The 15,821-nt window shown below is 35.3% G+C and overlaps 1 protein-coding gene across 2 annotated transcripts in view; it reads left to right on the top strand.

Moving 5' to 3' along the window:
- Positions 1 to 15,821, top strand: part of Trim23 (tripartite motif containing 23) — a 57,241-nt gene that overhangs the window by 15,811 nt on the left and 25,609 nt on the right. For both annotated transcript variants that reach the window (XM_047555820.1, XM_047555819.1), the window contains exons 2-5: positions 4,536 to 4,698; positions 8,552 to 8,673; positions 11,318 to 11,596; positions 12,178 to 12,360. In XM_047555820.1, the coding sequence (XP_047411776.1) occupies positions 4,536 to 4,698; positions 8,552 to 8,673; positions 11,318 to 11,596; positions 12,178 to 12,360 (747 nt within the window). The remainder of the gene's footprint in view (positions 1 to 4,535; positions 4,699 to 8,551; positions 8,674 to 11,317; positions 11,597 to 12,177; positions 12,361 to 15,821) is intronic.

Raw genomic sequence — 15,821 nt, 5'->3', positions numbered from 1 at the left:
AAAGGCTCTTACTGGGGTGCCTGCTCCAAGAATCGGCCGTGTGGAAGGAACCCGCCGCCAGAGGGAGCAGGGCTACCTGGGGAAGACTCTAGCTGCCCTGCCCTGCTCTGAGAAGCTGCCACGGTCTGGGTCCGCCGCCCGGTCCAGGCTTCACTCAGTGGGGGAGACTCACCCCGTGGCTCTATTTTAGTCCGAGTCTCTCAATGCCTTCCCTTCTTGAATCCTGGGTTCTGGAGTGACAGGAGATGCAGTCACCCTATGGTCCGCCATCTTCGATCACCGCCTTTGAATTCTTGATCCTCCTGTTTCAGCCTCCCTGGGATTACAGGCATGCATCACCATACCTGGCTTGTTCTTTTAACTTAAGTATTGCCACGTTGCTTCCATGGGGGCTGTATTACTCAGTATTTCATAGCAATCAGCAATCTGTGAGATTGCTTTTCTACATATTAACCCAAATGTTATAAACCTCTTTGAATAAAAATATCTTGATGTAACTTTTCTTTGCTTTTCTCTAAAGAGTTAGGTTGTTTCTTCTTTTATAGAGTTAGAAATTGTTTCTTCCTTTTCTATGAAATGTTCCATTTAAATTTCCCCTGAACCACACTGGGATACAAGGCACAAATTATCATTTATATATAATGAAAGATGTTTGCATCTCAGTTACTAAGTACAAATTAATTGTAAAATGAGGTTTAAAATTGGAATGAATCTAGTTTGAATTCCATTCTGGGTTTTCTGGTTTTTTGTTGTTGTTGTTGTGGTTTTTTTTTTTTTTTTTTTTTCCTTTTATTGTAGGTTTGATGGTGGTAGGATGAATAGTTTTTAAATTTTTTTTTTTTTAGTTTTATTTATATAAGCTTATAGATATTGTAACTCTCTGTTCCTGGCTCTTTGATGTAACAGGGAAAGACAGGCTGGAAAGCCAATAAAGGTGTTAAAGTTTTTGAAGTGTTCTGGATGTTACAGTAGACACTTATGCACTACATGGTGTCCTAAAAGATAGTGTTGCCATTTCAGTTGGACTGAGCTATGAGCATTCCAAATTACTTAAGAATTTGCTTGTTTATTTAAAAAAAAAATTCAGTGAGAAAATGTTTCATTAGTGTGATAAAAGAGTCAAGAAACAGTTTGTCATGTTCTAGAAACTATAAGCTCTTTTATGTAGTTGGAGCATAGGTTCTCACAGTGAAGCAATAGGTTGTGAACTAGATTGTAGCTGGTCTTGAAGGGTAGACATGGGAGTTTAGGGTTTTTTTTTAAATTACTTAATGAAAAGTGTAAAACACTACAGGTATATTTAAGCATAAAAACACTGAAAATGCTTCATTGCTGTGTAGTTTGTTGACTGTAAGGCATGCATACGTTCATGAACCTGAGAATCAGAGTATGCCAGTTCTTTTTTGTTTTTTTAGGAAATTAAAAAATGTATGTTTATATAAATAAAGTTATCTCATACTAGACAAAGGGGCCAAAAACATACAATGGAGAAAAGATAGCCTATTCAACAAATGATGCTGGGAAAACTGGAAATCCATATGCAGCAAAATGAAATTAAATCCCTATCTCTTACCCTGTATAAAACTCAACTTCAAATGGATCAAGGACCTAGGAATTAGACCAGAGACCCTGCACCAAATAGAAGAAAAAGTAGGCCCAAATTCTCCTCATGTCGGCTTAGGACCACACTTCCTTAACATGACTTCCAAAGCACAAGGAATAAAAGCAGGAATCAATAAATGGGATAGATTCAAACTGAAAAGCTTTTTCTCAGCAAAGGAAACAATCAACAATGTGAGGAGAGAGTGTACAGAGTGGAAGAAAATCTTTGCCACACACACTTCAGATAGAGCACTAATCTCCAGAATTTATAAAGAACTCAAAAAACTTTACACCACAAATACAAATAACCCAATCAATAAGTGGGCTAAGGAAATGAGCAGACACTTCAAGAAGATCTACAAGCAGTCAACAGATACATGAAAAAATGTTCAACATCTCTAGTAATAAGAGAAATGCAAATCAAAACTACCCTAAGATTTCATCTTACCCCAATTAGAATGACTTGTTATCAAGAATACAAGCAACAATAGGTGTTGACCAGGATGTGAGGAAAAAGGTACACTCATACATTGCTAGTGGGCTTGCAAATTGGCGCAACTACTCTGGAAAGCAGTGTGGAGATTCCTTAGAAAACTGGGAATGGAAACATCATTTGACCCAACTATCCCACTCCTTGGCCTACACCCAAAGGACTTAAAATCAGCATACTACAGTGGTGCAGCAACATCAATGTTTATAGGATCTCAATTCCCAATAGCTATATTGTGGAACCAACCTAGATGCCCTTCAGTTGATGAATGGATAAAGAAACTGTGGTTTATATACACAATGGAATATTACTCAGCCATAAAGAAGAATAAAATTATGGCATTTGCAGGCAAATGGATGAAGTTGGAGAATATCATGCTACGTGAAATAGGCCAACCCCAAAAAACCAAAGGCCGAATGATTTCTCCGATAAGTGGATGATGATAAAGGGTTGTAAAGGAAGAATGGAGGAAGGATGGATTGTGTAGAGGAAAATGAGGGGTAGAGAGGAGGCTGGGGAAAGGAAAGATAATAGAATGAGACAATCATCATTATCCTATGTACATGTATGATTACACAAAAGGTGTGACTCTACTTTGTGTACAACCAGAGAAATGAAAGTTGTACCCCATTTGTGTACAATGAATCAAAATCATAATAAAAATATGTTTGTGGATGTGGTTTCTATCACATTGAACAGCAGCACGTAGACAACTATATGAGCAGTAACAAAATATAGAAATATATATGGATTTGTAGATTATTGGTAAATGGATAGAATGATCAGTATCAGATAGATGTCAGTCTAACAAGGTTATAGGTAGCGGTTGAGATTTAAGGTCAGGAGTGGACATCATTGAGAAGAGAGTATTATAGGCTAAACAGATTATATGGGTCTAAGTTGGGTATGAGAAAAGATGTGTGTTTATGGAAGAGAGATAGAAGCAGGTAGCAGAACTCATGAAAGAACAAGAGGAGGTTACAAAGCATGATCATCATGGCAGTGAGTTAAAATTTTAACCATTATCCTAAATTCCTACCTACTTTGTCTTCAGCATCATTCATTAGTGTGCTTCATCTTTCCTCCTGACCCAATTATAGTTCCAATTCAGTCTCAGTTTCATTCAGTTTATTCTTGACAACTTTTAGATAATGTAAATATGGAAGGTGAAATGACCTGAAGAGTCATATAAAGCTAATCTTTCTTTTAAAGTGCATACCTGCCATTTCCATGGTATGCATTTGCAGACCTGTTATTTGGATGTCTATGTTGTCCTGCTTCTATTTCTTCACCTGTGTGGGTGATAATGATTACCGTGATCATGATGATACAAACTTTGATAGGTTAAGATATCTTAAACTTTATTGAGGGTTTTTGGTTGGCCAGTTGCTGTGCTAAGTATTTACTGCATGTTATTTTTTTAAAAGTTGTTCTAATTTGTTATACATGACAGTAGAATGCATTTTGACACACCTTACATGAATAGCGTATAACTTCTCATTCTTGTGGTTGTATATGAAGTGGAATCACACCAGTTATATAATCATATATGCCCATGGGTAATGTCCAATTTATTCTACTGTCCTTCCTACCCCCATGCCCTGTCCCCTCCTTTCACTCCTCTCTGCCTAATCCAAAGTACCTATTTTTCTCTAGCATCGCCCCCCATTGTGAGTTAGCATTTGCATATCAGAGAAACATTTGGCCTTTGGTTTTTGGGGGTTTGGCTTGTTTTACTTGGCATCATATTCTCCAGCTCCATCCACTTACCTGCAAATGCCATAATTTAATTCTTCTTTAAGGCTGAGTAATATTCCATTGTGTACATGTACTTTTTCTCTATCCATTAATCTGTTGGTTCCATAGTTTGCAGAACATGCCAATTCTTATAGCCTATTTTTTGATTGTGTGGTTTTTGGCAAGTCATATACCTGTAATTAGAAGTACGTATGTTTTCTCAAGTGTCAGATTGCTTTTTTGCCTTTACATTTGATGTAAATGGATGCTAAAATATACTTGAAAATTAATTGTAGTCTTTTTTGTAAGTTCTTTTTCATTTAGACAGGAATTGTTATCCTGCCACATATTTTAGATTATATTTGTTAAACTTAATGATGATTAATTGGGGTAAGGTAGTTGCAGAAAAATTGCTTAAGAACCCAACTTCATTAATGTTATAAATTACGGTTACAGATTCAGTTTTCAAAAGATAAAGATGATGTATTTTATATATTGTGGACCCTAACTTTTAGTATTTTCAGGGAGATTTTTCTATATAATTGTAATTTGGCAAGGTCAGTTAAATAAATGACTAAAAAATGATTGAAGATGTTACCACCTTGGCAGTTTTATACATGGAAAAGCAAAGTAACAAGGTTAAAAAACCTAAAATACATGTTTTTAGTACTGCTTAAAGTACATATGTTTTTATTTCAAATATTAGGTTCTGGAGTGTGGAGTTTGCGAAGATGTCTTTTCTTTGCAAGGAGACAAAGTTCCTCGCCTTCTTCTTTGTGGCCACACCGTTTGTCATGACTGTCTCACTCGCCTACCTCTTCATGGAAGAGCAATACGTTGCCCATTTGACCGACAAGTAACAGACCTAGGTATGAAAATTCTTTGTGTGATTTTAGATTAAAAATATAAACTGGACAGTGTAGTGCACACCTGTAATCCCAGCGATTTAGAAGTCTGAGAAAGGAAGATCACAAGTTTGAGGACAGCCTGGACAACTTAGAGAGACTCCATCCCTCAGAATAAAAATAAAAAATAAAAAACGATTGGGGGTAAAGATCACTAGTAAAGTGCCCCTGGATTCAAACTCCAGTACCAAAAAAAAAAAAAAAAATCATGTAACACAAGTCATATAGAGCAATTTCTTTGTACTCATGTTTTCAAATTATAAATTCTCAAAGGGTTTTATTTTTAAAAATCCAAGTTTTTAGTCAGTAATATTTAAATGTAAACTAGCCCTTTCTTAATTATTAATATTACTTCATCTTCTAAAATGTTTATATTTAATACTTACCTGTGAAGAGCTTTAAGACACCTGAGAAATATGTAATACATTTATTCAAAGAAATGAACTTGTATTTATCACAGATTAAATCATGTGCCTGAACCTATCAATTCAATAAAACAGTGTTTTCTTTATAAATGAATGAGCCAGTAATGAAAATCCAGATACATCACTTGAGTCTTGGCATGTTTTTATTAGTATCAGAAACAGAGGTGGTTGTAACTTGTGATACCTAACTGCTTATTTTGGTTAAAATGAGTTTAAAGGTCTTATGGATTTTTTCACTTCTTGCTCATTTTTAAAATATTGCTTTATATATTTCCAAGTAAGTTATTACTTTGGGATGCTGATTTGAATATGACAACATTTATTGACATTTGAAAAAAATTTTTACAAATGTAATGTAAATTCTATGGTTTACTCTTTTTGATAACAGAATTTCTCCAAAAATAGTTTAAGGCTGCCATTTTTTGGGGGGAAGTAGCACTATTTAAGATTATTGTAATGTAGACACAACTATATAGATAGAGTTCATAATTATTATACTTATAAGTTAGTTTTTCACTGTATTTCAATTCTGCGGCATATGTGATAGTGACTTGTGATGTGGTTTCATGTCATTCTTTTAAAAAAACCTTTTAAAATTGTCATATAGATATAATATATATATTCATTGTAGACATTTTGAAAAACATAAAACTGAAAAGAAAAGAAAATTTGTAATTCCTTTCTCTAGAAGAATATCACCATTAATGTTAAAGGTCATAATGAGACTTCTCTAATCCAAGTATAATACAGCAGTTATTAATAACAATTAGAAATATTTCTGATTCTCTTCTTCTGACCACATGGTAAATTTACACTTCCCTGCCCTCTTGTAGTTAGGTATGGCTATACAGTTATTTAACCAGTGAAATGTGAGTAAATGCAAAGTGTTAACTTCCAGGTAGAAGTCATGAAGAGGAGATTGATGATGCAAGGTAAGTCATTTTCTCTGCTACAGTGAGGTGGTCCAGGTGATTGGAGATAGTGGCATGTTTCCCTAACCATGGACAATGGAGAACTGAGCTTTTCTTGGCTTCCCCAACCCCTAAGATGTTGCATGAGCAAAAAATAATTTTTTTTTGTTTTAACCCATCAGGATTATAGAATTGTTTTGAAGTTACAGAATTATTAAGTGATATACTCTAGGCAGTATTTGTTGGTAGTTTATATATATATATATATATATATATATATATATATATATATTCATTATATAATGACTAAATATTTAGATAATTATCAGACCATATTTTATTTCATTTTATAATTTCTATTGGTACATTATAATTATACATAATAGTGTGAATTAATTGTGACACATTCACATTTGCATCCTGGCATGGTGGCTTATGTCTATAATCCAGACTACCCAGGAGGCTGAGGCAGGAGGATGGCAAATTGAAGACCAGCCTGGGCAACTTAGAGGACACTGTCTCCAGATAAAAATAATAAGAGCTGAGGGTATAGTTCAGTGGTAAAGTACCTATGGGTTCAAACCCCCAGTACCACCAATAAAAGGGGACATATTTGTATGCATGTGATGTAATTTGGTCATTTTCATTCCACAGTACCTCCCCTTTCTTCCTCCCTCTCCCTGATCCTCTCTTACTTTACTGAAGATGATATTTTTAAATGATCATTTTGTATACTACTTTTATTTTGAGAACCACTTTAAGAAATGTATTTTTCTTTTTCTTTTTCTTTTTCTTTTTTAAGGAAAAGAGGAGCTAAGAGGGAGGAGAGCCTCCAGGCAATTGTTTCATTATCCTTTTACATGTTTGTTCATTCAGTGAACATGTATTAGATAGCAGCAATATCAGATGGTATTTATTGTATAGAAAGAAGTTCATGAACAGATATTCCTCCTAACTGCTGAAGGATCTGTCTTTTATTTATAGACTCAGGAACAGTTTACGTATATTTATGCTTGCGTACCTTGCCTTATGTGTTGGTTTTGGGGAAAAGAAGTATTAGTACTTATGTACTTATTCAGATATGCCTAGAGTCTTATCTGAAAAGGATTATTATCTTGCTTTGGTGTGAGGCTCTGTTTCTTTGTGTGAGAAGAGGTTAGCATTGACTGCTACAAGTGAAGGAAGGGGTGAGAGAAATATCTTACCTTTAGCTATTCTAGTTCCATTGTTCTTAAAAGATGGATTTTTTTTTTTTTTTTTTTAGATTGGGTGTATCATTCACACAGTGATTTACAAACATGACTCATAGCTTGTTTGTGGTCAGGAAATCAATTTAATTTGTTGTGAGCAGCATTTTTTTTTTTTTCCCGAGTGCTAGGAATTGATCCCTGAACCTTGTTCATGCTGAGCATGTGCTTTACCCCTGAGCTACACCCCCAGGTCCTACAGCATTTAAAAAAAAGAAACAGAATAAAAAGAATAGCAGTGTGTTGCACATTGCTGGAAACGTAAATATTGATTTGCAGAACCTTTGTTTCAGTTTTACACACACACACACACACACACACACACACACATACACCCCAAGTTAGAAACACTGGGGTGCCACATGAAATAAGACACGTACTAAATTACTTCTGCAGAAGGGTGCTAGGAACAAAAACCTGGAAGAAAGCACTTGGGTGGGCAGTCCCCATCTGTTTTTAATCCCTAAGGCATTGCTCACCCTTTCTCTGATAGGAGGAGCTCAAGGTTACCATCTACATGGTTGGCTAATTTCAAAGTTAGAGCTGGCAAAGGGAAGGGCTATAGTTAAAATGGTTAGCATTTGATATAGGTTGGGGAGCTCATACTATAGGTTTATCTTTGACAGAACACACACATATACACATATTCTCTCCTGCATTGTGATGCAAACTGTATTTCTTTTTTCTTTGCTACTGGAGAAAGAACCCAGGAGTGCTTTACCCCTTAGCTACATCCCCAGTCCTTAGTATTTTTCAATTTTGGGGACAGGATCTCACTCAGTTACTTAGGACCTTGCTAAGTTGCTGAGGCTCTCCTTGAACTTGGGATTCTCCTGCCTCAGCTTCCTGAGTTGCTGTTATTACAGAGGTACATCACCATGCCTGGCTCTAAAATGTGTATCTTATTTTACGTTACTGTAAAAAATGTTTGAAAACACTTATTTTGGTATATGTAGTAAAAGTGATAAAATCGTATCTGTAAAAATAAATGATAGAAACAGAATTTTAAAATCTTTCTACTTGTAATGTTGGAAGATTCTTTGGTTTTCTAAAGAGAATGCTAACAAAGCAATTGTTCTGGCATAAAAAGAAAATGGGAAGTTTTAAAATTTTTAGAATTTAGATACTACTAATGACTAAACTATATGACTTAGAAATTAATATTCAGGTATGGGTAAAATGATTAATATTCCATTTTGTTAACATTTAGTTTTTGTTTTTATGTTTATTCTAGGAGATTCAGGTGTCTGGGGATTAAAAAAAAATTTTGCTTTATTGGAGCTTTTAGAACGACTTCAAAATGGACATATTGGTCAGTATGGGGCTGCAGAAGAAGCCATTGGAATATCTGGAGAGGTATTGATTGAACTTAGTGAAATATTTGTTGGACAAGATGAAGTTTTCCTTTAACTTAAAATATTTACCATTATTAGTAATTACTAATATTTACCAATATTTACCATATTAGCACAATATTACCTAATTTATTTTAGCAGATTTCTAGAAACACAACTTTACATTACAGTTCTGAAGGCAACACTTTCCAACAGAATAAAAGTAAAACTGAAACTTGAATTCTTTGAAAATATTATGCCTAAGCTGTTTTACTTGTAAACTTTTCTACCTAACACATTTTAGTTCTATCTAAGGGTATAAAGTGGGAAAATAGAGTAAGATGATTACGAAAGAGTAAGAAAGATGTGTAAGCTACATTAGATCAAAGGACGGAAAAATCAGTCAACAGTAAAGTAGAACAAAAGAAAAACTCCATAAAAAAGGCCATTTAGTATAGAGGCAAAATATCTTAAAGATAGCAGTAACTTCTGCCTTCTTTTTTAAATTACATGTGGATATACTTTCTTTATTTAGACAGGCAGATGTTGGTAAATATTGGATAAAAGTGTATTACCCCTACCAAAATACGTTTTTAGCATTTTAAGAGTTGTTTGCATAGCTTATTTAAAATAGGATGTGACTTTATCAGACTGTTCTGGATATAAAAATATTTATAATAGATGATTTTTAATGATTTCGGTGATGAACTTATTTTTTTGTACCAGCAAATTGAACCCAGGGTTACTTATCCACTGAGTCATGTCTCCAGCCATTTTAATTTTTTGACACAGGGTCTTGCCAAGTTGCTTAGAGCCTCACTATGATGCTGAGGGTGCCTTTGATTTGTGATCCTCCTGCCTCAGCCTTCTGAGCTGTTGGGATTATTTGTGTGCACCACCACATCTGGCAGTGATGAACTTTAAAGTACATGTTTTGAATCATGAAAAAAAAAACAATCAGGGGACTGGGGTTGTGACTCAGTCGTAGAGGGCTTGCCTAGCATGTGTGAGGCACTGGGTTCGAGTCTCAGCACTGCATGTAAATAAGTAAAGTTCCATTGACAACTTAAAAATATTTTTAAAAAATAGAAAAAAAATCAGATTGATTTCCACTTCCCTTTTATCAGGTGATTTCTTTATATTAAAGTGAATCGGTGAAATGAATTTCAAACTCAAATACCCTGTTTTCTAAAGTCTTTGCAGTTCTTTCACATGTTGTATCTCTTATTATTTCAAAAGACATTAGAATATTATCTAATGTTGACTGTAAATTATTTTTCAGTTCTAGAAAACAGAATTTATGAATATTTTATGTTACATAGACACATTTTTTGAAAAAATATTTTTTGTTGTAGATGGACATAGTATCTTTACTTTTTATTTTTATGTAGTGCTGAGGATCGAATTCAGGGCCTCACATGTGCCAGGCAAGCTCTCTACCACTGAGCTACAACCTCAGCCCCACATGTACACATTTCCTATAATTGGAAACAAAACTGTTCAACCTCGGGTTCTTTTTTTATTTAATGTTATGATGAATGACACCATTTATGTAGTTTCTAATTTTTATTTCTGGAAAAATCTACTGAATCACTGTAATTATGTGTGGCCTGTTAATATTCTTCAAAAGTTTTCAAGGCATTTTTTATTGTATGACATGTTATTTTTCACCCACTTGAAATGCTTTTTAGTAATTCATACAAATTAGAAATATTTAGAAACATATAATGTAGATTTTACTATTTTTTAATTTGCATTAACCTGGTGATTTCTGTCCATGATTGTATAATAGACTTCCTTGTGGAGCTAAGTATAATATAATATAATATAATATAATATAATATAAGCTATTATAAGGTATTCATGTATATTTAAGAAGAAATACCCAAGTCCAGGCCTCACTCACAATAGAAATAAATTTCCCAGGTTGAGTCTGGATGTATGTATTTTCAGAAGTTCACAACTAATTCTGCTGCATACTCCTAGGTTACCTAAATATCATTGTGTTGCCTGCCTTCTTATACATTATCATGACAAATAATATTGAAAGCAGTGGGAATATATTGTCACCTTTTTTAGCGTTAAAAAAAGACTTGTAATTTTTTATGGTTCAGTTTCATGTGTTTAAATTCAATGGAAGAGATCATTGGACCCTTGAGAGGGATAGGGGTATAGCTTGGTGGTAGAGCATTTACCTGGTTGGTATTCATGAGACCCCGGGTTCTACCCCTGGCACCAGAGTTGGGGGAAAAGAGTGTATCCAGGCCAAGTTTTATTTTTGGCCTCTAATTCATAACATATATTGGTAATTAGTCTTGGAAGTAGCTTCTCACTTACCTACAGAAATGAATACTTTCTCAGATAAGTAACAAATGACCTTTGAAATCAATTACCAGCATATTTTCATTGTAAATAAAATTTGTGGGAGGCAGTGGATTTGCCTGAGCACCGGAACTGGGCTTAAGAGACCAAACTAGTATGAGTTTAATCACAGTTTAGTTAATCATAGTAACTAAACTTTGGTTGGTTTCAGAAGGCCCTGTAATCATCTTAAGGTATTTTCCCTTTTAATATGTATAGAGACTGATGAGTTAAAAATAAATATTTCAAAATTTGTCATGTTATGAGTGGATTCAGTTTTAAGGCATTAATTTTTTGTTTATCAGAGTATCATTCGTTGTGATGAAGATGAAGCTCATGTTGCATCTGTCTATTGCACTGTGTGTGCAACTCACTTGTGCTCAGAGTGCTCTCAAGTTACTCATTCTACGAAGACATTAGCAAAGCACAGGCGAGTGCCTCTAGCTGATAAACCTCATGAGAAAACCATGTGCTGTCAACACCAGGTGCATGCCATTGAATTTGTTTGCTTGGAAGAAGGTTGTCAAACTAGCCCCCTCATGTGTTGTGTCTGCAAAGAATATGGAAAACACCAAGGTCATAAGGTATGAATTTAATTAAATTAAATTACCCTAGCTAGTTTACCATTCTACCATTTGTTTTTATTGATTTCATTTTTTATGCTAAAAGGAAAAGCTAAAGAAAAGTTATGTGATGAATGAGTTGGGCTTAGTAGCATGAAAAAAAATGAGAGATTTAATTCCTGAATGTCATAAATATTTCAGACACCCCTCATGATTCTTTCTTTACTGAAAAATATCTTAGATGCAGGAAACAAAAATTCTTTGTGTGTTTTCATAATGTATCAGATTATTTAGGTATTATTTATGTCTATTAATGAACTATTATTTATTGTATAATTTTAGAGATAGTCTCTTGTGAAGCAATAAATGAATTTTCAAATTTTAAATTATTTCTTTGTGGTATATTTATTTTATGAAGGAATGAAAAATGAAAGTGAAATTTTTTTTTGTTTTTGTGTTTTACCTTATGCTATACTTTCTCCTGTGTTATGAAAGCCACATAAAGGTTGATTTTTTTTTTTTATTAAAAAGATGGACTTAAGTAGTTTTTTTTATGTAATTAGTCAAAACAATTATTTTTGGTAATTGTGTTGCATTTATAGCATTCAGTATTGGAACCAGAAGCTAACCAGATCCGAGCATCAATATTAGATATGGCTCACTGCATACGAACTTTCACTGAAGAAATCTCAGATTATTCCAGAAAATTAGTTGGAATTGTTCAGCACATTGAAGGCGGCGAACAAATAGTGGAAGATGGAATTGGAATGGCTCACACAGAACATGTATGGATTTTTTTTTTCATCTTTATCTTCTTACTCTTTTTCATTCTCACTTTATAATCTGCTAGTAAGTATTCCTCAATTCAAATGTGCCAGTACCTCACTAGTAATTGGAAGTATATTTTTTAAAAAGTCTTTATCTTCATGAAAATTGAAATCCATCATGGGAAAGAGACAATTTCCAGTGTGGCAGCTATTTTGTGTGGTGGGTGAGGAAATATAGGGTGCCTTGGCAGCTTATAAGGTAGGCAACAATTTATATAGGTCAGGGAAGTCTTCTTGAAAGAAGTGATGTCTAAACTGAAATATGGAGAAATTCAGTTAAGGAGAAGAGCAGGGTGGGAAGTGCTTGTTCTGGAGAGGAAAGAGTATAATAAGATGCTTGAAGTGAGGATTAGACTTATTTAGAAATTTTAAGATCCCCATTATTGGAGCCTTGGGAGGGGAATGGCAAGAAAACAGATTGGAGAGGTAAAGAACAAGTCACATGAAATCTCCTAAGCTATCTTGAGTTTGGAACTTAGCTTAAGAGCAGTGATCAACTATTGAAGAATTGACATAGGCATGCGACTATCCAGTAGGTATTCATTAAAAACGATTGCTCTTAAACGTACAAAATGAATTGTGGGAGGAACAAAAAGATTGGAAGCAGGAGGACTTGGTGTAGGACATTGTAAAAATAATTGAATTCAGGATGATTGTGGCCTATAGTAATATGATGTTAAGAATAGAGAAGTATGGGGTCTGGGGTTGTGGCTCAGTGGTAGAGCAGTTGCCTAGGCACTTGGTTCGATTCTCAGCACCATATATAAATAAATGAATAAAATAAAGGTCTGTCAACATCTAAAAAAATATTCAAAAAAAAAAGAATGGAGAAGTAGATGGATTTTAGATTTTAAAGAAGTAGAATAGATAGGTAGGTCTTAGTGATTAATTGTTAATATTTATTGGTTAAGTCACTTGGAGTGTCAGGGAACTAGACCAATTAGAATGCTTCTGTAACAGTCAGATGAGAGATGATAATGCTTAGGCCAGGCTGTTGAAGGGGAGGCATGATCAAATTCTGGATGTAGGACTTTGTGCAGGGATTGGACGTCAGGGTGAGCATCTCGCTGGTGGAAGGAGGAAGATAGCGGTGGAGTCAGGTTACTCAAAAAAAAAAAAAAAAAAAAAAAAAATTAGGAAAGTGACTGAGAAGTCATTTGGTCACAAGAAAACATGCCCATACTGCTACTGGTCTTGACCAGCGGTGATGGCTGCCATCGCAGAATGGATGAGTTCTCCAACACAAACATATGGCTGCAGATTAACACTCAGGTGGATGCATTCTTGAAAGGACTGACTAGTTCCGTAAAAGAAGTCTACCCAGAGCTAGGAAGAAGGACTTCAGCATCATAATTGTTTTTATGAATCTTAAAAGACCTCGCTTCTAGGTAAGAAATTTGGTAGCATCATATCTGACAGAGAGGGGACATAGAAGTTCTAAAGAGGTGATTACTTGGCCATAATGATTACCCTTCCATATCTGGAATTACCGCCTTCAGGGTATATGAGATTGTTATTAAATTCTATTTACTGTCTCTTGAATTTATTTTTTAGCTAATTTTGTAAGATAAATACTCTTTTTTTTTCTCCCCTGATTTTTGCCATTGAGCCTTTAAATTCTAAACAAATGGTAATACATCTATTTAAAAGTTAGATTTGGGTGTACTATGATATGAATATTAATAGGAAGTGTGTGTGGTTTAAGCCCCTCTGTAAAATATGAAAAGTGCTCTTAGCATTCTGTGTAAAACTGTATTGCTAAATATTTGTGTTGTCATTGTGAGTATGATAGTTAATGGAGGCATGGGAACAGGTCTCATGCTTTATACTAAGTAGTGAAACAGGGTATTTTGAGCCCTGAAGGAACAGAATAAGAGAGTTGTTGGATTGCCATTGGGGATGAGGTCTGAACTTTTGGCAACAAATTTGGCACCCCAAATGGGACCTGAGAGCAGCCCCTGCTCCAGCTTTCTTCGGCAGGTCTGATTTTCCAAAGAACCACACTTCCCTGCTGAGGATGTAAGGCAAACTTGTTGAGAGAGAACTGCAGGAGAGTTAGGAGATGGGTGAGATTTCCTCAAGTTGAACCACAGGAGCTATGCCTGTGAGTAAAGGCAGGGACTAAGGGGCCATCCCAGCAGCTGCCAAAACTCTTTTTGCTTTGGGGAGCTCCCTCTTTCCCTGAATGGTACAGGTTGCTCCATCACGGTCCATTTAGAGAAAAAGGAAACTGAACTTAGGAAAGTCTCGGCAACTTTGGCCATTTGGTAGTCCCCCAGTGTGCACATTGAGACCCTTGATTCTACACATCTGGTTCCTGTTCATGGGAACATCTGGTCCCACGGTTAGGAGTCACGGTTAAGTGGAACTCAAGAACCTAGGAATATTTAGTCCCTTCTGATCTGTTCTAGGTTCTCATCTGTTTGTTGGCTTTGGGTTTGGGAATTCCCTCTGGAAATTTCTGCTGGGAGGGAATAGGTGACTGTCGGAGGTGTGGGCCTGCTGGAAATAAAAGTCTGAAAAAGTAGTATTGAGAAATAAAAATAAAAGACACAGCAAATGTAATTTAAAGTGAGAGCTTGACGGGTGGAAAAGACCTGATGGGTCTGACTCTAACAAAGGAAATAAGCCTGCGAATGCTTTATTTTTAATAGTGAAACACACCAGAGGAACTTCTTGTGAAGAAGGGTTCTTCAAGGTAATCAAAAAGCGAGAAGCTATGGGGGAAGTTGGACTGATTGGGTACTTATCACTTGCACCTCCAGGCAGCTGGCTTCTCAAAGCTTTTTAGGTGCACTGGTATCTCTTTGACCCCAGAGCAGCTGGCACCTGAATTCAAACCTTTCGAACCCATAAATTCTACACCAGGCATGGAATCTGGCACTAATTAATAGCAGCCACCAACAAGTGGACATGTCTTTTAGCACCATTGTACTGAGAGGAACCCAATAGGGCAGTCTAACTGTGCAGGGCTATGGAGTTGAAAACAATGATTGATTTGTCGCTCTTGACAATTGTCTCTCTGTATTTGTGTTTTGTTTGTATCTGTTACTGTCCTTTTTAAGACATGGCCAATACTGCATTGATTCTATAGGTAGTCTCTTGGTAAAGATCTTGGCTGGTCATTTTAAAGGTTCTTGTCTCTTGGCCATGGTTTTGGGACTCCTCTCTGGTTGTCTCTCTGGGTTTCATTTTTGTACAATCTTGCAGTTGGAGTTGGTCTGTCAGAGATAAAGTAAGTTGAAGAAAGGATCACCTACAAATCTGTCTTAAGATAATGTTTTACTGTAATGATCTGACTTTTGAATAGCTTTCTGGATTATTGTACAATCTTGAAGTTGGAATTGGTCTGTCAAAAGTATAGTAAGTGGAAGAAATTTGTATGTGCAGTTCTGCCTGTTAAGATTACTGTTCTGTAA

Source organism: Sciurus carolinensis, chromosome 6 (genome assembly GCF_902686445.1).
Source record: "Sciurus carolinensis chromosome 6, mSciCar1.2, whole genome shotgun sequence".
In the NCBI taxonomy this organism is placed as follows: domain Eukaryota; kingdom Metazoa; phylum Chordata; class Mammalia; order Rodentia; family Sciuridae; genus Sciurus; species Sciurus carolinensis.
The sequence above is the reverse complement of the archived record's forward strand: the minus strand, read 5'-3'. Positions and strand labels throughout refer to the sequence as shown.